Source organism: Danio aesculapii, chromosome 2, assembly GCF_903798145.1.
Source record: "Danio aesculapii chromosome 2, fDanAes4.1, whole genome shotgun sequence".
NCBI classification, from domain to species: domain Eukaryota; kingdom Metazoa; phylum Chordata; class Actinopteri; order Cypriniformes; family Danionidae; genus Danio; species Danio aesculapii.
The window spans coordinates 54224439-54251123 of record NC_079436.1 but is presented as its reverse complement, the minus strand read 5'-3'; the positions used below and the strand labels follow the sequence as shown (position 1 = coordinate 54251123).

At 36.8% G+C, this 26685-nt stretch overlaps 1 protein-coding gene across 1 annotated transcript; it reads right to left on the bottom strand.

Annotated features, from left to right (window-relative positions):
• Nucleotides 1-26153, bottom strand: rab12 (RAB12, member RAS oncogene family). The gene is made up of 6 exons (XM_056445734.1): nucleotides 25762-26153; nucleotides 13812-13872; nucleotides 9674-9812; nucleotides 8004-8093; nucleotides 3601-3705; nucleotides 1-326 (listed from the first exon to the last, which is right to left on the bottom strand). The coding sequence occupies exons 1-6, from the start codon at nucleotides 25964-25966 to the stop codon at nucleotides 219-221; spliced, it is 708 nt and encodes a 235-aa protein (XP_056301709.1). The 5' UTR covers nucleotides 25967-26153; the 3' UTR covers nucleotides 1-218.
• Nucleotides 26154-26685: the final 532 nt, after the last annotated feature.

Genomic DNA, 26685 nt, shown 5'->3' with positions numbered 1-26685 from the left:
TGAAGATACGGATGTCCTTTATTGGCCTCTAAAAGTACCAAAATATGTCTCATGTTAGACTGTAGAGTGGATCATTTGTTGGAGCATTCAATGCAATACTGAGTGTTGTTTTTTTTCCCCCTAGATTTCATCATGGGCTGCAGTCTCGAGCCCCTGGTGGCAGGAGTCTGTAACTGCATGTGTTGGGTTTTATAAAATAATTAAGCATGAAGCGAGCATCAACAGCAGCGCATGCGTGGTGGAGGCAGCTCTGGTGGGATTTCGGGTTCGGGTTGAAGGGACAGAACGCTGTTGGAAAGCTCCTTACTGGGGACCTCAAGAGGCATCTGTGGAGAAATAACAGGTCGCAAGATTATAAGATGAATTTCTGATGCTCAAGAGATGAGGGATGAACAATTAATGATAGTTATGATCATCAGACATTCATGCATTGCTAATTGTTAATGTTAGTTAGTTGCAGTTAACTAATGGGACATTGATAGTAAGTTTTACAGTACCTGTTGTTCTATATAACGTAGACTAACCATATTCCGTACACAACGTTTCGTACAGATGACCTTTTAACACCAATCTCTGAATAAATACTTACGGGTCGTAGACAAGCTATATATCTGTGTAATCTTTGTCTCACTCTTTCTTCCCCAATCACAATACTAAATGTTTAAGAAAAAAATCTGTAAGATTGCAAGATCCACCTTAAGCACTTGAAAATGAACAGTGGGCGAGCTTAAGATGCGAGTGTCGCTTGGGAGGGGAGACATTTAGAGCAAGAAAAATAGGATTTGAATTCACTTTATGCATAACACAGTATTACAGTGTTTTTGAAATGAATATCATGTCATCACAAATTGTTAAATAAATGACTTTTTGTTGAATAAATGCTTTGAAATGGGGATATTTAGACTTCAGTTGTGAGTGATGATAATCACGTCGCAACTCTCCGCCAGAGAGAGCCTGAGAAACAGGCTGCAAACGCTTTTTGCCCATCATCTTTGTGCATTGATGATGTTTATAATCATAAAAGGTCAGTTAAGGTAGCGTTAACTTGCATGAATTTATTGTTTTAATATTTTAAATTGTCATGCTGTAATAAATTAAGCATGATCTAAAACAAATGATTGTAAGGTTGTTTAAAAACTTTCATAAAAAGATATTAAAGTTGACATTAAATTCAAGTTAAACACAACAATAGTATCTTCTGACATAAGTTTTTAATAAGATTTCAAACAATGAACGTTTTTGCCAGTGAATTGAAGTTATGCGCCCTGTACGGAACCCTATTTTAATCGTGTACGGAACACTGTTAATACCTATCACCTTGCGCACACATGCGAAGGCGGTACTTTTCCCCTCTTTTCTCAAAAACTACTGGTCCAAAAGACATCAATCAAAATTTGGATTGTGCGGTAGGTATTCACCCAGAAAATGATCCCACACACATGCTTATCTGGCTTTCAATGACTGAGGAGTGGTCGTTTGAGTGTGCGGAAGAGTGGAAAGTGTACGGAACATGGTTAGTCTACGTTAGTTAGTTAGTTATTTTTTATTAGGGGCTGCAGTCTCTAGCCCCTGGTGGCAGGAGTCTGTAACTGCATGTGTTGGGTTTTATAAAATAATTAAGCATGAAGTGAGTATCAACAGCAGCGCATGCGTGGTGGAGGCAGCTCTGGTGGGATTTCGGGTTCGGGTTGAAGGGACAGAACGCTGTTGGAAAGCTCCTTACTGGGGACCTCAAGAGTTAGTTAGTTATTTTTTTAAAGATAAATTATAAAGATATGTTGTTAATTGTTCTAAGGAAAAAAAAGGACTCTTTCTTGTAATCTTTTTAAATAAAAATATAATAGCAACACATGCACAAATGAAAAGAAATTCTATACACAAAAACTTTTCCACACAATGATTTAAAGCCATACATAAACAATTTATAACTATAACCAACGAACATCGATAAATATGATGCGAATAAAAAATAAAGTAGAATGTATCATGGAAATGTTAGTAGAAATATTAACTCAAAATAAATATAAGATTTTTCAGATATAAAATATACAGCATTATGTAGCATGCAATATGTGAAAATTATTTTTGTATATTTTTCTTACCAGCTGTTTTACTTTTAAGTGAAATATTATTATTTTTATTAATTTACTTTCGGTCATTACCTTCTTTAATCAATGTCATTTTTATAGCTTTCCCTGCATAATTTTTCTATAATTTTAATATATTATTAGCTTCATATTTATTCCACAATATTATTGATTATTCTTAATGCCTGAACATATCATGCAGCCCCAAACACAGGCACAAGAATTATTATGTTTCTTTTAAAATGCATTAATTCATAATCACAATTTTTGTCAGGAAAATCACAATTATGAGAAAAAAATGAAATAATAACATTTTCCAAGCCTTTTCTTCTTTAAACATTCGTTCATTTTTCTTCAGCTTAAGGCTGATTTATACTTCAGGGTCGAGTGATCCATGTGACCCACGGCATACGCCTTGTGAGTTAACGTGCATTTATACTTCTGCATGCTGTTTGTGTTGCTCTGCAATAACACTTCTTAAACGCTAGCTTGCAGTAGGTTTTTAAGTTCCTCTGTGTCGAGTTTTTGTGGGTGTTTTGTTTTTTCTAAACGCTACCGTAATGTGCAAGTGGCCAAAACTCGCTGTTTGGGAACCGGCGGATGAGCAACAGCTTTAATCATAAAGTAAACCCAAAACAAAAGTTTCTATCTGGAGCTCCTTCATGGGACTCCACAGTTGTAAACACTTGATACAACGGGTTCACGTGGCTCTCAGCCCCGCCCACTTTCGTCGAATCACAGAGCTTGCGCTATGCGTCATTGCGACGTGTAGTTACATTTTTTTGAGAGGTGCGCGTCAGCATCGGGGTCAGCCATGGCGAGGGCTATGTGACCGCGCAAAGGCTGGACTGTACCGTACGCATGCACTTGACGCAGAAGTATAAATCAGCCTTTAGTCCCTTATTTATCAGGGGTCGCCACAGCAGAATGAACCCCAAACTATTCCGGCATATGTTTCACGCAGCGGATGCCCTTCCAGCCGCAACCCAGTACTGGGAAACACCCATACACTCTCACATTCACACACACTCATACACTACGGCTAATTTAGTGTCTCCAAGTTACCAGTAGCGCATGTGTTTGGACAGTGGGGGAAACCGGAGCACCCAGAGGAAACCACCGAAATGCCAATTAGCATAGCCAAGGCTCGAACCAGCAACCTTCTTGCTGTGAGGCGACAGTGCCAACCACGAAACTACTGTGCCGCCCATTTTTAAACAACTATTATTCACATATCTCACCTGTTTTAAACTCCTAAATGTCTTGTAAAAAAACTGCAGCCAGTCACTTCACATGCAGGTCAGACTCTTCCTTACACTCTAAATGGGTGTTTCTTGGTTATGATTAACTGCAAAGCAGATGTGACTTCATGCCAATAATTCCACTCTCATCCTAAAAACTTTTTAAGTCTATGATATTAGGATTTGGGCCAGAAAAAGTCATGATGCAACATACTCAGGCACTCAAACTGAACATTGTAATGAGCAGAGAGTTCATCAAAATATGCACTTACCTTACTCAAAATGTCATCAACTAGTTTAAGGAATATCTCATCCACGTTAAAGTTATCCTTGGCACTGGCCTCACAGAAACGCATCCCTGATATCCGTGAAGCAAACTGCCAAAAAAAATGGAGAGGAGGAAAAATCATTCACTCTGACAACGCTGCTGAATGGAATAAATATCAAAACACTTGAAAGATGATGCAATATTTGTTACTTGTCTAAGGCAATGCAAAGCTTTTTCTCCATCAAATCAAAACACACCAAGCTACATTAAACTTCAGAAGATACAAACTGCTTTTATGAGTCTCCTGAATGACACTGGATGGATTTATTAACCTTCTGGTAAACTTCAGTCTAGTACATTTCCTGTTTACGCTCAGTGGGTTTGGAAAGGTTGGTGGAGTTATTCAGAGTATTTGAGAAATGTCTTTGTGAAGCTCTCAGGATAATGATGTCTCTGTGTCCACGGCTTTGGACAGGCAGAAAGACAATGAGTTGTACTCCAGCATCTTCCTCCACTGAACTAAATGTCAAGGTAATACAGATGATTTTAAATCCCTATGTTCAGGCTATGCTGTAATAATAAACAATAGTGGTGTATCGGATCACAAATCTCACGGTTTGGATTCCATAATAAATTTTTAGTCCCGAATCGGACCATTTTTGGGATCAGCCAAAAAGAGGAGGAGACAAATGAAATTTGCTTTCCATTTATTACAAAAACAGTACTGCAGGTAACTTTTGACTTCAACAAACAGAACTTAGAACTTTTAATTCTATTCAAAATAAAATTAAGAAATAATCAGCTGATTAAAAATAAATAGTAAAATATTCAGCACTGTGAAAAATTCACTGTATTACTACTGTTGCTGATAACGCTAATGTAGAAATCTAGCATTATAATTTGTACAAGCCATAATTATTTTAGTCTCATTTTCAATAAATGATTCAGTTATTCACTCATAAAACTTCGTGTTTCATTGCTAGATGTATCATTTTTGAAGAATCATTCAGCGGCACAGTTTTGATGGCTGGTTGTCGCCACCTATTGGTTAAATAATGTAATTGCTGCCAACAACTTTCATTTTTGAGCGGCGTTAAATGCATATGAATCTTTACCATAAACATCAGTGGTTATATCTAAACTATAAACTGTTTTCCCAGTACTTTTGTGTTTTGTGACTGTTTGTAACTTTATAACTAACTCAAAAGAGCAAAGACTGAATCTCTTTCTTGATTTTTGAGTTTTAGATTTGAATGCAGCGATTTAAAGGATTAATTAGCATATGCAAATCACTGTCATTTATAATTTTTGCATGGTTGTTGAGATCCTGATCTTTTAATGATTAATCGTGCAGCTTACACTGAATGTATTAATGCAGGCTAAACAAGTAGTGACAGAAAACATCTTTAATAAAACCCACCACATCCCGAATAATCTACCACGACTTCTTCCGCCATCATTATATTTTACAGGAAAGTCTAAATGCTTCCATACATGTCATTTGAATGATGCAAGAGGTGATCACTCTGTGATCGTTACAAATTTAGGATCCACGGGCCACGTGTGTTGTGATCTGTACGAATCACGGACCAACCGTGATGCGTTACACCGCTAATAAACAAACATTCACACAAAAAATGCCTTGTAACATATATAATGAATAAATTATATTATTTGCTTAGTTAACCCAATTAACTAAATTAAGTCTTTTGATTTCACTTTAAAAATAACATAAAATATTATGTACTGTCATAATGGCAAAGACAAAAAAAAAAAGATTTATTAGAAATTAGTTGTTAAAACTATTATGAGGCATCACAGTGGCTCAGTAGTTAGCATTGTCGCCTCATAGTAAGAAGGCCACTGGTTTGAGTCACAGCTGGGCCGGTGGGCATTACTGTGTGGAGTTTGCATGTTCTCCCCGTGTTGGTTTGGGTTTTCTCCGGTTCCTCTGTTTTCCCCCACAGTCCTAACACATGTGCTACGAGCAGTGCTTAATTTGAGCCAGATCTTGCTGGATTCGGAAAATGTCAGATATTTGTGTTTTCTTTCATTTATTTTAATTGATCAGAATTAATTGAATACCTGCCTGTGTGTGTGCGTGTGTGTGTGTGTGTGTGTGAGAGAGAGAGAATGTGAATGAGTACGAGTGAAAAACAGCGAGCACCTTGCTGAAGCTAAAGCAGAAGTCACATTTAAGTATTGGACTATCTTATATCTACAATCACTCTTATTGGTTGGTGATTATTGTTTCGCGCACAGCAGTGAGCAGTGAATATAAATAATGGCATAGTGGCCTACCTAAACAATTTTTGGATTTTCAAAATGCCAAAGAGGCAGTCAAGCTTATTTTAATTTTTTAAAACCACGAGTAAACCTGATAATGAGCCTGATCAAAAGAGATCTGGAGAAGATGTAACTGCATCTCTGGATCAGGACAGAGGGAGACAGAAGCAAAGCGACCTCAAGTCAGCCAGAAAACATGATGGAAGAGGCAACTGTAAACTTCTTGAAGATTAGACTGAGCGAGTCATTAATTAAATTTTTTTTGTCACTTGGCATATAATAGTGAAGTGAACTGAATGTCAGTGGGTGTTAGTAAACTGAATAGTGAAGTTTCATAAGATTTATGTTTGTTGCTACATGTTTTTTTATCCACGGTTGACTGGGATATGGCACAAAATAATGAAAGACCGTTCAGAAATGTTATGCTTTTTTTTCTCTATAACAGCTTAGTAACATCCTGTTCAGGGAAAACTGAAATTGTGTGGGAGACGTAGATCATGGTAACTTTTATTTCCTGGTTTTGTCCAGAAATGACTCATTTACAAATTAAGTACTAAGGGCATCCACTGTGTAAAAACATATGCTGGAATAGTTGGTGGTTCATTCTGCAGTGGCGACACCTGATAAGTAAGGGAGTAATCCGAAGGAAAATGAATAAATGAGTGAAAACTACTGTTTAAACAGAAGAACAAAACAAGGGATGTTTATGATTAATCTATAATCAAATTGTTATTTAATTTATTGGTTATCTAAAAGTTTAAGAATAAATAATAATAAAATGTAATGAAAAAAACACAACAATGAAGCTGGAAAAACACATAAAATACTAAAACATAAAACACAGCTCTAGGCTTGTGCCGGTATTCGGTAATGCGATAAATCACGGTAATGAACATGCATGATATTGTTATCGCGGGCACTTCAAAATACCGTGAAAAATAATAGATCCGAATTTATATTCTTAGAACGCGCCTTAGCTTATTTTCCATCAACCGCTTGAAGAAACACTGCGTATATGCTGCGCAGAACTGATGCGCACTCTAATGTAAACAATCCCCGCATGTAGAAGCACTGTGTGCATGCAGTGCGCGCCGCCGCTGCCACCGCTCTCTAATCCTCACACGAAGAAGAAGCATGGCGGAAGGAGGAACGCTGCCGACAATTTATCCCTCTTCAAAAAGGGTAAAGTCAGAGGTTTGGAAATATTTTGGGTTCCAAAAAAATGCAGAGGGATTGCTGATCGAAGACGGTTTTCCTTTGCACATTCACTTTGATATAATTGCTCAAGTTTACTTTTATATTGTGTATTGTTTTATTTATATTTATTTGTATTTAAATGTTTGAAGTACTTTTAGTTAATTAAAAAGTTATTAAAGTTACTAAGTTGATGAAACTGAAGTTTTTTGTGTTTTTTTTACCTGCTTCTGTAGTAAAATTACAATATCGTGATAATACCGTATACCGTGATAAAAGCTCAATCAATTAATCGCAGCATGAAAATGTGATACCGGCACATGCCTACACAGCTCCCACTTTTATATTAGGTGGCCTTAACTACTATTTACTTGCATCAAAAAATAAATACATTGTACTTACTGTGTTCATAATGTATAGCAGAACACTTTTTGTTTGGTGGTATGGGTAGGTTTAAGGGTTGGTTAAGGCGTAAGGCAGTGATCACCAAACTTGTTCCTGGAGGGCCGGTGTCCTGCAGATTTTGGCTCCAACCCTAATCAAACACACCTGAACAAGCTAATCAAGGTCTTCCTAGGTATACTAGAAACTTCCAGGCAGGTGTGTTGAGGCAAGTTGGAGCTAAATCCTGCAGGGACACCGGCCCTCCAGGACCGAGATTGGTGACCCCTGGCGTAAGGGATGGTCAACAGTTTAATTACAAATGTATAAACTCGTTACAGATGTAATTACATGCATGTATTTAATCAATCATAAGTACGACATAAAAACATGTATTTACACAATAAGTACATTGTAATGAATGATTAATTTTAGTGTAAGAACATATTAGTTAAGGCCACCTAGTATAAAGTGGGACCAAAATACAAAAAAAATAATGATAATAAATCAAGTATAAAAATAATATTAACATAACACTTCTCTCACCCTCTCAGCTTGTTGTCGTGAGATGGCGCGATCAGACTCGCAGTCCAGTTTGTTCCCAACCAATAGGAGTTCAGCATCCTCTGACGCATACTGTAAACAAACAAAACATGCTAGTCAATCTTGTTCACTGACAGCAGAAGTACATAAACCAGAGTTTCCAATATTTCATGGACACCAAATCAAAGGACTTTTTAAAATCACCAAAAATTTTAAATCGAGCACCTTTATTCACACCCTCAGCATATAGCGAGAAAAATAAGTATTGTACACTTCATGTTTTTTCCTAGGAATAATGTTTCTAAAGGAGCTGTAAAAACCCAAACAATACAAACATAAAACAAAAAAAATATATCAGAAAATGAGATCGTGTGTAATAACAATGAAATGACAGAAGGAGAAAGTGCTGAACTACTGAAATGTGTTGAATACTTTATATAAAAGGCTTTTTTGGTGCTGCAGCTTAAAGACGCCTCTCATATGGAGAACGAAGTCACATGCATTGCTCAGGTGTGAGTTTTTCACAGACTTCAACAGTGCGTCAAAATCTTGATGCTTCTGTGGGTCTCGTCTATCAAATCTGAGCTTTATTTTGTATTTTCTATTGGATTCAGGTCAGGTGATTGGCTGGGCCATTCCACAGCTTGATTTTCATTCTCTGAAAGCATTTGAGAGTCTCCTCGGCTTTGTTTTGGATCATTGTCTTGCTGAAATGTCCACCCTGGTTTCATCTTAATCCTCCTGCTGATGTAGATGTTGCACTGAAGCAGCTGATATTCATTTACACTGAGGAAGGGCAGAGGTTTGCAGAAGAACTACTAAGAGATTTCAGCTGCTGTCTGGGCTTTCAATGCCTTTTAACACATTTCTTTCTTCATGTGTTCAATACTTTTTCCCTGCGTCATTTCTTTTTATTACACATATCTTCATTTGTAAAATAACTCAATTTGTTTTCTTTGCATACATGGATTTCTTTGGCCGTTACCAACATCTGAACATCCGAATACCAAAATTTCATGTCAACAGCACCTTCAGAAATATGTTTTCTGAGAAAAATAGTGACGTTTTCAATGATTAAGTTTAGTGTACGTACATATTAGTTAAGGCCACCTAGTATAAAGTGAGAGCAAAATACAAAAAATAGTATTTTTGTATAAAAAGTATAAAAATATTAACATAACACTTCTCTCATGTGTTCAACACTTATTTTCCCTGCTGTTTATAGCACAATGAAAGTCCTTCCTGTATTTAACATTTCAGTCACACTTAATATTTACATTAAAACATTACAGTAATTATGCTGTTTTGAATGTCTCATTTTTACACATGTTGACCGTTTTAAACAGTCATGTTCGAAGAACTTTAATACAATTAGCTTAATTTAGTACTGGCAATACTCAAATGCGGTTTCTGAAATAATTATAAAATGCATTATTTGTCATAGTTCTTGTGTAAACTAAGGATTTCTTCATTTTTTCATTCAGTTTTTGAAAGCAGCACAGTACAATTGTTGAAATACCACCACAACATTTTAATTCAAGCACTTCCAAGGATCTATGTTTGTTTTAAGGTACTTTCCAGGCCTTGAATTAATATGTTTGAAATTTAAGTACTTTCAAGAAGTGTGGGAACCCCGATAAACAAATGCATCCGTGTTTTTGACATTCGAGCACCTTGTCTATCATCTTCATCCATTTAGGCAGGTCTTCAAAGGTTTCCTGCTTGGTGATGTCATAAACCAAAACAATGCCTTTGGCACCGCGGTAATATGCTGAAGTGATGCTGTTAAACCGCTCCTGACCTGCCGTGTCCCTGCAACAATACAACATTATCAGACTCACATCACCTAAATAAATCACACAGTTGAAGACAAAACTATTCTATTTTAATACAGTTATTCATTCCTATTATTTTTTTCCTGTTATTTCCTATTATATATATTTGGGAAAATTTTCTAATATTTCCCAAGTGATGTTTAACGGAGAGATTTTTACCCATACCCTCACATTCAAGAGTCCTGCCCTTAACCTGCGGGTTAGGTAATTAAAAAGTAGGCTACTTGATGTTTAACTATGGGTGGGTCGGGGGTAGATAAGATCAATAGCCATAAATACGCAACGCATACTCTCATTTTAAAAATCACGCGACCATCATCTCACAATGTTTAATAATAAATAATCGAATTTTTTTATTAAAACAAAAGGATTTAGCAATGCCGCTCCACTGACAAGTCATCTGCAAAGAAACAAAGCAACAATCACGGCAACCGCAGTGATCACTTTTTCTGAAGTTCAGTCGTTCTTTTTTGCACTTGATTATTATGCGTTTAACGTAAAAAAAAAATAATAATAAATAAATAGGCCTACAAGAGTGTAGGTGCGTCTGTCTTTTATCATGGAAGTAGCTCTCTTCCAAAAACGGAGTCATCTGTCTGCCAGTATTTCGGCTTTTAATCGAATGGAAAGTTAATTTACTATCACTCACTCACTCACTCACTCACTCACTCACTCACTCACTCACTCACACACACAACGGTCAATTTAGTTTATTCAATTCAACTATAGCGCATGTGTTTGGACTGTGGGGGAAACCGGAGCACCAGAAGGAAACCCACGGCAACACGAGGAGAACATGCAAACTCCACACAGAAATGCCAACTGGCTAGGACTCAAACCAGTGACCTTCTTACTGTGAGTCGACAGTGCTAACCACTAAGACTTTCTGTATACGAAAAATATAATAGGAAATATTGTGGGAAAGATCCCTTATACTGCATAATATTTGAAAAAGAATTAAACATTCACAGCAGGGTAAACTATTTTGTCTTCAACTGTATACTACATTAAAAGAGAAAACTGAAATTTATTTATCAGTGAAAAAGTCTATAATCACAAGCGACTGGAGAAGAGAACTTGAAAAAGTCAAATTTGTGGCATCAGCTGCAAAAAAAAAGCTAATTTACTTTAGATTTTTATAAAAGACTACAAAAACACCTCAATGAATCATTCACACTTCAAGCAGAAAGTGCACATTTACGCATCATTATGACCGACTTCAATTACTTCACTGCATAATCAGTCGTTTACAAGGTCATTCACATTTTGATTCGCAGAAGAAAAAGAAGAGAAGAACTGAATATGCATCTCTAAGGAGATAAGCACCTCCTTATTGTACTGTACCTTATCCGCCCTAGCCTGGCTGCATTTTCCCAAAACAGGATATGATGTCACATTGAGGAGCAGGGTGAGGCGTCATGTGTCAATGAGCAGTTAAGATGGACAGTGAAGGAGGCACGGAGCCGAGGATGCTGGGTAACTGGATGTGAGTGGACATGAGTTAAAGACGTGACGTTTATAAGCAGACATACACAGAAGTGTGTGTGTGTGTGTGTGTGTGTGTGTGTGTGTGTGTGTGTGTGTGTGTGTGTTTGTGTGTGTGAAAGAAGAAGCAGCCCAGTTTCAGGCTCAGAAGGAAAAATAAACAATGACAAGACAGCTGGGAGGTGAAAGAGGGTTAGTTAGGCCTGCACAATTAAAGGTGCTGTGTAAGTTTTTGACTCTGCTAAACCATAATATAATATGCTTGCAGATTGATGACAACATTGACAACATGACATGTTGTGCCAGAGTTAGCTATAAAGCTCATTTACATCTGCAGTCCCTGGGCAGGAAGTTATAACAAATTTAACAGTAAAAAATAATACAATACACACTTACAGTACAATACATACAATACATCATTGTCCATAAAATAAAATAAAATTAGTGGCTGCATATCTGATTTTGTTTAAGCCAAATTTTAAGAACAATTTTAAAATGATTAGAAGTGGTACTTTGTTTCAGAAACATGCTAAACAATGCTGAAGTTAGATATTCTGCTTTAAAAATGTGAGTTATGTGCCAGAACGTCTGTCTTTGTTTTAGTCTCTTTAACCTGCCCAATGCCAGTTTGCCTAATTATATTTCAGCACCCCGGGTTGCCTTCATGGAAAAGAGAGTATCTGATTCATTCAGTCATGAAGGGTCTCAAAGCATGTGTCTGCGACCGAAAATGCAACCTCTGGTGGACAATGGCAACCCCGAAATGAGACGCGGATTCAGAGTTCCACATGCGGTGGTTATTAATAAGCAAATAATATAAATATTACAAATGTAAACATTAGGCGAGCAGGTTACATTGTAACCACGTGTCTCAACAACACGCTATGTGACGATATTTGCAGTGATAAGCAATTTGGCTGTTTGCACCAGACGAAACACAAGAGAAAGTTAAATACAGTGAAATGTTAAGGTTTACAATCTAATTAATACATATTAAACCTCTTTAACATTAATAAATGTAGATGCTGAATCACTGATATGTGTTGGTTTGCATTATTTCACAGTTCTAAAGTTCAATTTCAATTGGTTTATTTTATTTTCAAGATCTGAGGTGAACTATCTGCTGCTGCTTTCAGTATATGGTAATAAAAGTCATGTAAAATGGCATTCAGACTCACATTATTAGCATGTAACACTGAATAAAGCACATGAGGTGTACCTGAGGTGATCATTCTGTTGTTCACCTGTGAGAAATAAAAACTGTTTCTAAATTATTAATTTCAGGTGTTGGTTAGGACAAAAACCTCCTTTTAGTATGGAAAATATTTCTTCTATCGCAATCCATTGCTTTTAGTTAGAAAACTGTTCAAATCAGCCTTATCAGCCTTTAGGCTCGATAGTCAGGCACACTCATGGCGCTCTTGCATGGACTCACCAGAGGAAGAGCCGATTGAAAATGTGTTTTGATCCAGGAGTGCAATACCTAGTTCAACCACCGGGTGTCAAACTTACTGCACCTTCAATCATTTCTAAATCATTGTGATTTGAAAGGGTGCAATTTTCAAATCACAAAACCTGCGATTATTTAGATGCATTATCAAATCTGGCAACAAGTATAGTTTTTTACAGTTGACAATGACCTAAACAATATATAGTGAGCACATTATCCTGAACAATGTGAATAATGTACCAGAATGGAAATGTGAAGGTTTCTCATTGACCTTTTGGCTTCACATTTATCCCTGTTCTTTCCACTTTAAATAGCAAAAACTTCTGATGTTTCAACCTTGGTTATCACCAGTGTTTTACTGATGTAAAATTGTTTAAAGTGTTTGGATTCTTAAAAGTTTAAGATTTTATATTATATATGTATTTTATTTATATTGTATATGTGTTTTTGTTATGACAACTGACAATTTCATTTAAATAAATGGCAACAATGTTTAAGAGGTTATAAATAAACAGTAGCACAGTCTAGCATTCTTTGCGATTATGCTTGGTCTTTCTTTGGCTCTCTAAAAAACCACTACATCAAACCTGTAGCTCTTGAAATAGTAAACTCATTTTAAACCACAATTTTGATAAGAACTATTGCAATTACATTTTTTCGTGTAATTTCAATAGTTCAATTTCGTGATTTGTCTGTAAAAATGCAAAGGACTTCAATAAGAAATGATAACATCTGTATTTTCTATAGGTTATAAACACAAGGTAGGTAAAAAATGTAATGGCTCATTTTAATTTCTTGGTGAACTCTCCCTTAACTAGCGCTTGAATGCTTTTGGATAGCAAATCAAATGGCAGAGCATCAGTTCAAAGTTAGCTAACAGTAAGCAGATGAAGATGATTAATCTCAGTCTCAACACATGAAAGACATTTATATATTCTGCTCTGGAATCTATGACTTTGTTGGGGAACGACTTCATCAGAAGAGGAAGTGACACGGTGGGCTGAGTCAATGATAAGAACACAGCACTTCCTTTTCACTCACCAGATCTGCAACCTGATCTTCTTTCCTCTCAGCTCCACTGTCTTGATTTTAAAATCCACACCTTCAAGAACACAGACAGACAAAAGAAACAGTAAAAATGTCAAATCAGTCACTGAAATTACTCTAAAATTGAACAATCATAAATAAGTAATGCAACATGTAAGATAATCGACAGATTACAGGGCTTTGCAATATGACAAAAATCCCATATGATGATAAACCACACTGAACTGAGCTAAACTTAAACTCTGAAAACTGAACTACACTGTTTCAATTTACTATGATCTTTTATGTGTAGCTGCTTTGACACAATCTACATTGTAAAAGCGCTATACAAATGAAGATGAATTGAATTGCATTGAAAAAAATTACCTTTTCTGTAAATTCAATCAATTAATAGTTTATATGCATTCAACACATGGAAAGAACTATTTTTCTTTCTTTTTCATTTTAAATGTCAGTGGATCAACAGCTTCCTAACGGACAGGCAGCAGCTGGTGAAGCTGGGAAAATTCTCATCCAGTATCCGCACAATCAGCACTGGTGCCCCCCAGGGGTGTGTCCTCTCCCCACTGCTCTTCTCCCTGTACACGAATGACTGCACTTCAAAAGACTCCTCTGTGAAGCTCTTGAAGTTTGCAGACGACACCACACTTATCAGCCTCATTCAGGACGGTGACGAGTCTGCTTACAGACAGGAGGTTAAGGAGTTGGCTGTCTGGTGCAGTCACAACAACCTGGAGCTCAACACGCTCAAAACAGTGGAGATAATAGTGGACTTCAGGAGAAACCCCCCTACTCTCCCCCCACTGAGCATCATGGACAGCATTGTGGCAGCAGTGGAGTCATCCAGGTTCCTGGGCACCACCATCTCTCAGGACCTAAAGTGGGACTCTCACATTGACTCCATTGTCAAAAAAGCTCAACAGAGGCTGTACTTTCTTTGTCAGCTGAGGAAGTTCAACCTCCCAAAGGAGCTGCTGAAACAGTTCTACACCTCCATCATTGAATCAGTCATCTGCACATCAATAACTGTCTGGTTTAGCTCAGCTACTAAATACGATCTCCAAAGACTACGTCGAATAGTTCGGACTGCTGAGCGAATCACTGGTACAACCCTTCCTACTCCCCAAGAACTGTACTTATCCAGAGCGAGCAGAAGGGCTGCCAAAATCACTCTGGACCCCTCACACCCAGCACACTGCCTCTTTGAACTTTTACCTTCTGGTCGACGCTACAGAGCACTGCGCACCAGAACAGCCCGACACAGAAACAGTTTCTTCCCTCAGGCAATCCATCTCATGAACACTTGATGATAATAATTGTGGAACCAACATCACTACTTGCTATACACTTTTATACACATATACACTTATTTAACAACACACTTTACATGCCAATTTGCACATAACAGCTGCACATATAACGTTGTATATAGTAATAAACATGTACATACACTTGTCAATCTGTATATTTGCACTCACTACTTACTTCTATTTTTTAAAAATATATTTATTATCAGTTTTTGTCCTGTCTCTGTTATCCTGTTGCACTGTAGAAGCTCTGTCACCAAAACAAATTCCTCGTATGTGTGAACATACCTGGCAATAAAGCTCTTTCTGATTTATTTTTTTTTTAAATGACATAATAGCTTATAGTATATTAACTTAAACCTATACTACATCCCAATTCGCATACTATCCATCCTAAATAGTCTTCGAAAATAGAATTAGAGTGTCCCAAACTGTAGTATGTTGAAAAGAGTATGCCAAAGGTTGCAGAATGGTCTACTATTTCTGGTAAAAATCTGAAGTGTAGAACAGTCTAATCTCTAATATTGCAGACAATACATTGCGCATTGCATGCGAATTCGATTAGATTTACAAACTGGGGTAAAAAGGGTAAATAAACTACAAACATGGCGGACGAGTGAGACCAACCGTCAAGTAAAGAGGCTCTGGTAAAGTTGTTTGAATGACTATTAATTATTATCTGGCCAATTGGAAAATGTTTAAATCACTTTTTCTGTGTTATTTTTCATCTGCAACAACATTCTGAACTTATATCAAGCTCTGAGGAAGACCTGAGGAAATATCCCTGCATTAAAGACTTGAATGGTAGGCACCAATGGGGCAGAGGTTAGTGAGTTGACACATGACACTCCAGTGTTCGCGGTGACCCGAGTTCGATACCCGCCTCGAGGTCCTATGTCGATCCTTCCCCTCTCTCTGTTCCCAACACTTTCTCTCTCTGTTCTTTTCTTACATTTTTTACTCTCTACTGTCCTATCAATTAAAGGTGAACTTCATGGCAAATATTTGATTAAGAATGTAGAAATATAAAAGAACGAAGTATAAAACACTTTTCAAAAATGAATGATTACAGGTCCAACACAAAATATCACTAAATAAAATGCAAAATGTAAAAATTGTACTTTTAAGATTTCTCATGACGCTGTCTCACGTTTCTGCATCTCCATAATGGCATGTAAAATTGCTTTCATATAAACGATAAAAAAAGTACAGTAAACGTATTTTGCTGCTATATAAATGAGAGCAAAATATGAAACAATAGACTTTTTATGATACTAATATATACACACCTCAAAAAAAAATTAAGAGAACACTTAAACAACACAACGTGACTCCAAGTGTTCCCTTTATTTTTTTATTTGGGGAGTATATTTTGTCACATTGTCAGCCCTACCATGTGTTTGTTTGTTTATTGTCACACCAGCAACTTATGGCAAGATCATTATACATAAAAACATTCTCCACCAAGTGTTAAAAGCTGTTGAATGCACGACGTAGAGGCAAAGAACTGCCATACAAAAAATGGATAACAATATTGCTCATAGTAACATGTGTTAGCTACCTCTGCTGCAAATTACATTTAGTAGACGCTTTTAACCAGAGTGATGCGCAAATAAAGATAATAGAAGAACTTCAAATCCCCAGAGAGAAATGATATATAAATGATATAAAAATTATATATAAATGATATATAAATGATATATAAATGCTATTCATTTTCTGAACGTTTTTTTTTATCTCCATTGGTTTCTGAAGGACTCATCTTTTGTTCTTGATATCACAAATTAAGAATTAAGGCTTCAGCAACTGTTACTGATTAGTTACTACAAATATTTGAGGATAGTGCATTTATGTTTTACATATATTGAATAGATAGTGTTACAGCCCGATGTATGTGTCAGTTTTGCTCGCGCTGTCATTTTCTTAGGTTCACCACATAAACCTGCATGACCTCTTTCCCTTAAATTTATTCATTCATTTATTTTTGGTTGTGTAAACTAGGCATGGGATGATAACCCATTTCAAGGTTTACCGCAGTTTGGAAAAGTCAAGGTTTTAAAATCGCTTTAAAATATACCTTTTCTTTACGTGGTTTTTACAACTATTTTATTTAGTTTTTTAGGGCAACAGTATCTTCAGCAAGAGTTACTGGTCAGCCTATGATTCAGGAAACATCTGAAAAACAAACTGCTCATAAACCAACATCCAAGCATGCTGTAGACCTGAACAGTGCAGTGGCTTTACTTTATATCCACAGAAAAAAAACATCCAAAGATATTTCTTTTCAAGTTGTAAAGAAATATGTGTTTTTGAAACTAATAAACACAGCAGAATTCAATAATTTTTTTTTATTATTTATCCTGACAAGCTTACTGCTCCAAAATATTTCAAATGCTTCTTAAAATAAAATATATTGTGCTCAATGTAGTATGTGTTGTGCTCAAAAAAATTTTTTTCCCATTGAACCCAATATATTAAATTTATAAGAAACACTTCTGCTAAAAGAGACGTCTATCTTCATTGGTTTAAAAAAACACAGATTTCTTTACAACCTGAAAAGACATCTTTGAATATCTTTCTGCTTTTTTAGATATGAAGTAAGCTACTGCACTGTTTAGGTCAATAGCATGCATGAATGTTGGAGCATAAGTGTGAATTGTGGGCTAACCAGTATATTTTAATGTGGAGGGTCTTTTTATTAGATTTAGATTAGATTAGATTCAACTTTATTGTCATTATACATGTACAAGTACAAGGCAACGAAATGCAGTTTAGGTCTAACCAGCAGTGCAACAGCAGCAAGTGCAGGATACAGGTATAAGTTATAAAGTGCAGTTATAGAAAAACTATGGTGATATCTACAGATACTGTTGCCCTAAAAAGCTAAATAAAATATTCATAAAAAACACATTAAAAAAACAATTTATATATACCTTTGGAACGGTCTCATAGAAAATGTTTGCGTTTTTAAACCGTGAAACCCTAAAATCTTTTCCAAAACCACGGTAAACCTTGAAACCGGTTCTCGTCCCATGCCTAGTTGTCACGATACTGGAATTCGGTACTGAAATGATAAAAACGTCCAATTCCTGCTAACATTTGTTGAGCGCTTTCTTAAACAGCGCTGATTTGCCATTGTGTTCACATGCTCAACAGAAATGACTGTTGTTTACTGCGTGTAACCACAGATACAGGGACACTGGAGCATTTTAAAGCCACGACTCATCAGCGGATCGCTCGTATGTCAGCTTATAGATAAACCAGCTGATCGACGTGAATGTGGAACGCTCCAGTCATTTCTGTTGAGCATGTGAACTCAATGGCAAATCAGCAGTGTTTAAGAACGCACTCAACAGCGCTCAAATGTTAGCGGGAAATAGACGTTTTAAAATTTCAGTACAGACTGGTACCGAATTTCAGTATCGTCACAACACTAATTCAATGGGGAAAAAAAGTTTTACCCAGACATAAAAAGAACATATTTTAAGGCAGTAATCACAATACCGTGATTTTCATACCGTCATTCTTTCACTTCTGTAAATAAATTCACTTGTTTTTTTGCAATTTTGTGGTCATCTGTGTCTCTTCTCACCAATTTACATACAAAATAATCAAAAACAACATGTTACCTCTATAACCCTTAAACCTAAACTTTTTTTTTTTAATAATTATTTTTTAGGGATTTTCACCTTTATTGGGATAGGACAGTGGAGATTTTACAGACAGGAAAGTGTGGGGAGCAGAGATAGGGGAAGGAGCGGCAAAGGGCCTTGAGCCGGGAATCGAACTCAGGTCGCCGTGTGCACCTTGGTGCTATGTGTCGACGCTCTAACCACTAGGCTATTGGCGCCGACAAACCTAAACTTTAAGTCATAACAGATATGCTCAACTCAAACAGATAAAACTGTGTGGAACTATTTGCTTTAAACGATTTTATTGCACACCATTCAGCCAATCAGAATACAGAATTTCAGAAAACCATAGTAGGACTGCACGATTCATTCATTCATTCGTTTTCCTTTGGCTTAGTCCCTTTACTCATCAGGGGTTGCCACAGCGGACTGAACCGCCAACTTTTCCAGTATTTGTTTTACACAGCGGATGCCCTTCCAGCTGTAACCCAGTTCTGGGAATCATCCATATACACACATTGACACATACACTATGACCAAATTAGTTTATTAAATTCAACAATACTGCATATCTTTGGATTGGAGGGGGGGGGGGGTGTTGGGCACCCGGAGGAAACCAAATCCAACAGGAGGGAGAACATGCAAACTGCTTTATATTGAAAAAAAAAAGACATTGCAATATATTTTTTTTTCTGCAACATATAGCGATGACTTAAATAGCTCCATTTGGAAAGTCATTCATTTAGATTTACCGGGATGATTTTGTAAGGAGTGATGTATTTTCTTATATAGATATAATAACAAACTACAGTCATAAATAAACACAAATGAGGCAAATATTAAAGTGAAATAAACAGTGCTTTAAGATTTTCTTGAGAGAGAGAGAGAGAGAGAGAGAGAGAGAGAGAGAGAGAGAGAGAGAGAGAGAGAGAGAGAGAGAGAGAGAAAGAGAGACTAACAATATTTGGGTACAGAAATTGAATAATCAAATGTAAAATAACACTGCATAGTCTTTATCACATAAATTAAAATGATTCTTTATTAAACTTATTTATGCGCTATCAAAATGCTTTAAACTCTCTTAAAATGCTCACACAGTCACTGGCCTTTAAAATACTTTGCAGATGATAAACTTTCATGCTATTATGCTTCACAAATCTCATGTGTTTTAACCTGTGATTTCTGGTCAAATAGAATTCCAACTCAACATTGCATATCTTGTAATGTGACTATTGGGGACACACACACTGCGATTTTAATGCTCAAACGATATATTGTTCAGCCCTAGTCCAAAAAATAAATCCAAATAGATTGTTAAATATTCCTGCTTTATATTGAACACCAAACTGTGCTTGACAGACTTTCACAAGCATGACTGAGCAGAAAGCAGCAGCTGTGTGAACGCCTGTCTGGCTATTTTGGGATATTTGTATAGCTAGCATGCGACTAATCTGATATGAATGCTTGTCATGAGTGAGTGAAAGAAAACTTGACGTATCAGTTTTCACATGTGCGCTGGCAAACATGCGACCGAATATGCATTTATGCACTGGTAAATGCGACTGCTTTTGTTCCAACATACAGGTTTTATCACTGTGATCAGATGTTTTGAATGTTTTTGAAATGGATCGCCGTTCATGTGACTGATGCAGATTGATATAGCGCTAGGCATATCTGTCGTTTAATGACATTACAGAGGAGCTGGGCATGAGAAAAACAGTTTAGACATAAACTAAGCTTTCATTCACTTTGATTTAAAACTAGATTATTTGAACTGCTTGCATCAAAACAAAACAAAATTAAAAGTAAAATGTTGAGATTTCTATGGAACAAAATCAATGCCAAAAGTATTGAATTAAAAAGCTTGTTGAATAGCACAAACTGAAAAAATAATACACCGTATTAACAAGTTCTTGCATTTTAATGACTTGAAGTGCAGGGTTTGTATTTTAGGTTCTGAAATTTAACATAGCTGTTTATTTAAGCTGTGAATAGTTCAACTAAAAATATTTCAAATATGTTTTCGTACTTATAAATTCAATAATTCATTTTCAATTTCCAGGATTCACTTACAAAATATTCAATACCCTTTAAAAATACGATGTATAATATTCAAAAGGTAATTTTCAGTTCATTTTATTTCAGTTCAAATATTCGCTTCCATAAATTCAGTGGCTCAAATTCGACTGTTAAAATTCAACATTACATCCGGGAACTGCAGGAAAAGCATCAAATGTTAGCGGGAAATAGACGTTTTAAAATTTCAGTACAGACTGGTACCGAATTTCAGTATCGTCACAACACTAATTCAATGGGGAAAAAAGTTTTACCCAGACATATAAAAAGAACATATTTTAAGGCAGTAATCACAATACCGTGATTTTCACACGGTCATTCTTTCACTTCTGTAAATAAATTCACTTGTTTTTTTGCAATTTTGTGGTCATCTGTGTCTCTTCTCACCAATTTACATACAAAATAATCATAAACAACATGTTACCTCTATAACCCTTAAACCTAAACTTTTTTTTTTAATAATTATTTTTTAGGGATTTTCACCTTTATTGGGATAGGACAGTGGAGATTTTACAGACAGGAAAGTGTGGGGAGCAGAGATAGGGGAAGGAGCGGCAAAGGGCCTTGAGCCAGGAATCGAACTCAGGTCGCCGTGAGCACCTTGGTGCTATGTGTTGACGCACTAACCACTAGGCTATTGGCGCCGACAAACCTAAACTTTAAGTCATAACAGATATGCTCAACTCAAACAGACAAAACTGTCTGGAACTATTTGCTTTAAACGATTTTATTGCACACCATTCAGCCAATCAGAATACAGAATTTCAGAAAACCATAGTAGGACTGCACGATTCATTCATTCATTCGTTTTCCTTTGGCTTAGTCCCTTTACTCATCAGGGGTTGCCACAGCGGACTGAACCGCCAACTTTTCCAGCATTTGTTTTACACAGCGGATGCCCTTCCAGCTGCAACCCAGCAGGAAAAGCAATAGATTGCAGATTGAAGATCAAATAATAGAAATAATTGTCATTAACTTCCGGCTGCAAACGTATCCGATCTAGCAACAACCGGCTAAATATTGCAGAACAACGTCTGTCGCTGAATCCGAGGAGTGAGGTTTACGCAATCACCAACTGGCTTCTGTTACATAAGGGCAAATATAAATGACCAAAAGATCATTTACTTATTTTACTCATACTCATTTTATTACTTATAAGGTCCAAGACACTGATATTAATATTAAATGCTACTTTTGTGCCTTTATTAGCTTTTTTCTCGTCTATTTACTGGGTAAAAAATCTTAAATTATTCCATCTCCACCTGCTGGTGGAAAAGCAGCTGGCGATCTTCAATCTGCAATCTATTGCTTTTCCTGCAGTTCCTGGATGTAATGTTGAATTTTAACAGTCGAATTTGAGCCACTGAATTTATGGAAGCGAATATTTGAACTGAAATTAAATGAACTGAAAATTACCTTTTGAATATTATACATCGTATTTTTAAAGGGTATTGAATATTTTGTAAGTGAATCCTGGAAATTGAAAATGAATTATTGAATTTATAAGTACGAAAACATGTTTGAAATATTGTTAGTTGAACTATTCACAGCTTAAATAAACAGCTATGTTAAATTTCAGGACCAAAAATACAAACCCTGCAATTCAAGTCATTAAAATGCAAGAACTTGTTAATACGGTGTATTATTTTTTCAGTTTGTGCTATTCAACAAGCTTTTTAATTCAATACTTTTGGCATTGATTTTGTTCCATAGATTTCCTTTTTCACAAAAGTGTTTTTGTAACATCTTGCTGAAACGTTTCTGTTGACACTGTCAGGACCAAACCAAAGTGACCTCTGCAATGTTGTCGAGCTCTCGTGTTACAGTGGCCATTAACCCACATTACTGCAACTGTGTATTTTAGAATGCATTTTGATTCATTTTATTATTTATCTGAATTAAAATATCTACACCAACAACATAGCTGATGCTGACTACAAAATTGATTTATTAATATAATTATATTTGTATTTTTTTTTTCTAAAAACAATACTTATTGTAAAAACTAATATCCATATATGCACTCATAACAGATGTTTAGCATTGTTTTTACTAGCCATCATCTGTGCTATCCAACCTTGCTTTAAAGGGGACCTATTGTTCCCCTTTTTACAAGATGTAAATAAGTCTCTGATGACTCTAAAGTGAGTGTGACCACTCAAAATACCACACAAAAATGTTTTATAACTCTTTGAAATTGCTCCTTTTAGGCTTTGATGCTAATTGTGGCATTTTGGTGACTGTCGCTTTAAATTCAAATGAGATTGTGTTTTTTTTCAAAAGAGGGCGGAGTTACAAATGTCTATGTGTCAGCATAGTGGCAGATTCACAAAACAAGACTAAGGGCGTACTCACACAATGTACAGTTGCCTTGAACCTGGCCGAAGCGCGCTTGTCCCCCCTCCCGTCTCCCCCGACGGCCCGCACTCACATTGCATTCGAGCCTGAGCACGCTTACGTCATTAATGATGCGCTGTTCAGTTTAAGAATCGCTCTCGCTCAGCACAGTGGAGATTTCTTTATATTGTTTTATCGTATTAGTAGTTTGAGATGCAATGACATGCAGTCAAATATTTGGCCGAACAGATCAGACACTTTTGATGCTCATAAACAATCATAAAGTCCTCGTGCTGCATGATGTAAGACGTTTGCTAAAGGTGCAGCTGTCGTGCAGTGAGGCGTTTGATCTTTAATAATTTAGTTTGCGTTCACTGAAATGAATGATTATTCATTTTCTTTTCAGCTTAGTCCCTTTATTAATCTGGGGTCGCCACAGTGGAATGAACCGCCAACTTATCCAGCACATTTTTTTTTTTATGCAGCGGATGCCCCTCCAGCTGCAACCCATCTCTAGGAAACATCCATGCACCTTCATTCACTACGGACAATATAGCCTACCAAATTGACCAGTACCACATGTCTTTGGACTGTGTGGGTAACCGGAGCACTCAGAGGAAACCCACCCGAACGCAGACAGAACATGCAAACTCCACACAGAAATGCCAACTGACTCAGCCGAGGCTCGAACCAGCGACCTTCTTGCTGTGCGGCGACAGCACTACCTACTGCGTCACCCTAAGAATGATTAATAAATCCATATTAAACACCGACCGTTCCCCTGCTGTTTATTGTACTTTGAATTGTTCTGTAGGCATTTTTTCTAAGCATAGCACAAACCGTATCCTACTGAAACCGTGACTCTAAAACCGTGATACATACTGAACCATGAGCAGACAGAACCATTGCACTCCTAATGTAGAATGAGGTAAAGTTGGTTTCATATTGACACATTCATTCAATTTTGAACAGTGACAATTTGTGACACAGTCACTATATTGTACACCATGTTACTTTGAATATTCGGTCTGAAATAGCATTTAGTATGACTTCAAAACATTAGTACTATTTCATTGACTGTGAACAATGTACTTGGATAGTTATCGGCTGCTAATATGATTTCACTATTTAGAATATGCAAAGAACACTTTTCTGAAATTACATTATAAAGGAGTCCGAATGTGAGAATATAAAACTAAGTTTACCTCAATTTAATGTAAGGTTAACAGACAGGGGTAAATAAATAACCAGACTCTCTGTCGTTGGTCATCTATAGCAGTGTTTCCCAACCCTGTTCCTGAAGGCACACCAACAGTACACATTTTCATTCTCTCCCTAATCAAACACACCTGAAACAACTCATCAGAACATTGGAAGAGACTCCAACACCTGAAGTTAATGAGTCAGATGAGGGAGACATCCAAAACATGAACTGTTGGTGTGCCTCCACGAACAGGGTTGGGAAACACTGATCTATAGTATACTAACAGCTTGACATTGAGGTAAAGTTGGTTTTACATTTGCGTGTTCAATGTGTTCAATTTTGATCAGTGTCAATTTGTGACACAGTCCCTATTGTTTACCATGGTAATTTGAATATTCTGTATGAAATGCCATGCAAGTATGACTTGAAAACAACATTAGCACTATTTATTTGACAGTGAACAACGTTGAACTTTGATAGTCATTTGCTGCTAAAATTATTTCACTTTTTAGAATTTGCAAAAAGTTCTTTATATTATTATTCATTCCATTCATTCATTTTCTTTACGGCTTTGTCCCTTTATTAATTCGGGGTCGCCACAGCGGAATGAACTGGAAACTTATCCAGCATATGTTTTACACAGCGGATGCCCAAACATACATACATTCACACTCATACACTACGGACAATTTAGATTACCCAATTCACATGTACCGCATGTCTTTTGGACTTGTGGGTAAAACCGGAGCACCCGGAGAAAACCCACGCCAACACGGGGAGAACATGCAAACTCCACACAGAAATGCCAACTGACCCAGGCCAGACTCGAACCAGCGACCTTCTTGCTATGAGGCGATTGTGCAACCCACTACGCCACCATGACGCCTCTATATCATTTTGTATATTAAATTATATTATTAAGGATAAAGGCCAAATGTGCTAACTTAAACCAACGTTACCCGAATTTAATGTAACGTTAACGGATAGCGGTAGACAAATAACCAAACTCTGTCGACGATCATCCATACTGACAGCCTGACATTGAGGTAAAGTTGCTTTTCTATTCGCACATTCTTTCAGTTTTAAACAATGGCGATTTGTGACACGGTTCCTATATTGTTTACCATGGTAATTTTGAATATATCATGCAAGCATGACTTTATAACAACATTAGCACTATTAATTTGACTGTGAACAATGTGGTAGGCTACTTTGATAGTTATTTGCTGCTAAAATGAGTTCACTATTTAGAATTTGCAAAGAATATTTTTCTGAAATATTATTAAGAAGAAAGTCTTAATATGGGAATATGAATCCAAATTTACCTCAATAAACAACTTTACCTCAACAGCTTGACAAACTTCTCTTTTCAGTCAGTTTATTCTTACCCACAGTGGACTTGCACGCCTCGCAGAAAGTGTCATCCGTGAATCTCTCCATCAGGCTGGTTTTCCCGACACCTCTGGAGCCGATTATGATCACCTGCAGTTTATAATCAGCGGCTTTGGGCGGAATCTTCCTGCGGCGCTGCGACGCTCCCACAGCGGGAGAGCCTCCACCGGCCCTCCGTTGGACCCCGAAGCCCGACTCCATCCAGCACTAACAGCCGGTCCACATCTGCCGCACGGCCGCTCGGCTCTAAACACACCCCCGCATAACGGAGGGAAACTTTAATAAACTTTCGAGCGGCTTTTCGGCGGAGTTTGTCAAAAGTTTTCGGTCTCCTCAGTCGGTTGGTCGGTTGTTGTCCTGCGCTGGGAATAGGAGAGCAGCAGTGACGTCACCGCAACTTCCGGTTCCGACGCATTCCAAAGGAAAAGCGGATTGAAATTCCCTTCAGAATAAACCAGAGACAAGCTTGGAAGATTCTCCAGTTATACAGTATATTATTGATCCAATGTGGAAAATTAACCAGCAGATATATTTTTTTAGTTATTAACTGCATAAATACTAACAGTAAAACGTTACCTATTGTTGTTTAAGACTGCCACTCATATCTTGTCCTTCTTTGACATAAAAATGTTTTAAATATTTTTTTTAGACATTTATTCAACAAAGAATATAGAAAACGATTAGAAAAATATTATTTAAACATTTTAAAAAAACTAAAGTATGTAAAAAAGTATGAAATAATAACCCGGAGGAACATGGGGAGAACATGCAAACTCCTCACAGAAATGCCCACTGGCCTAGCCGGCACTCGAACCAGTGACCTTCTTGCTGTTAGGCGACAGTGCTAACCACTCATTTTTAAAAATCTTTAAATACAATTAGACTATACTATGAATTAATAAGAATAATTAAAATATTCT

Coding starts and splice junctions, on each gene's coding strand:
- rab12 (XM_056445734.1), bottom strand. CDS start 25,966: ATGGAGTCGGGCTTCGGGGTCCAACGGAGGGCCGGTGGAGGCTCTCCC. Junction 13,873..25,761: donor GGCGTGCAAGTCCACTGTGG/GTAAGAATAAAC, acceptor GTGTTCTTGAAG/GTGTGGATTTTAAAATCAAG. Junction 8,094..9,673: donor GGATGAAGATGATAGACAAG/GTGCTCGAATGT, acceptor GTTTGTTTACAG/TATGCGTCAGAGGATGCTGA.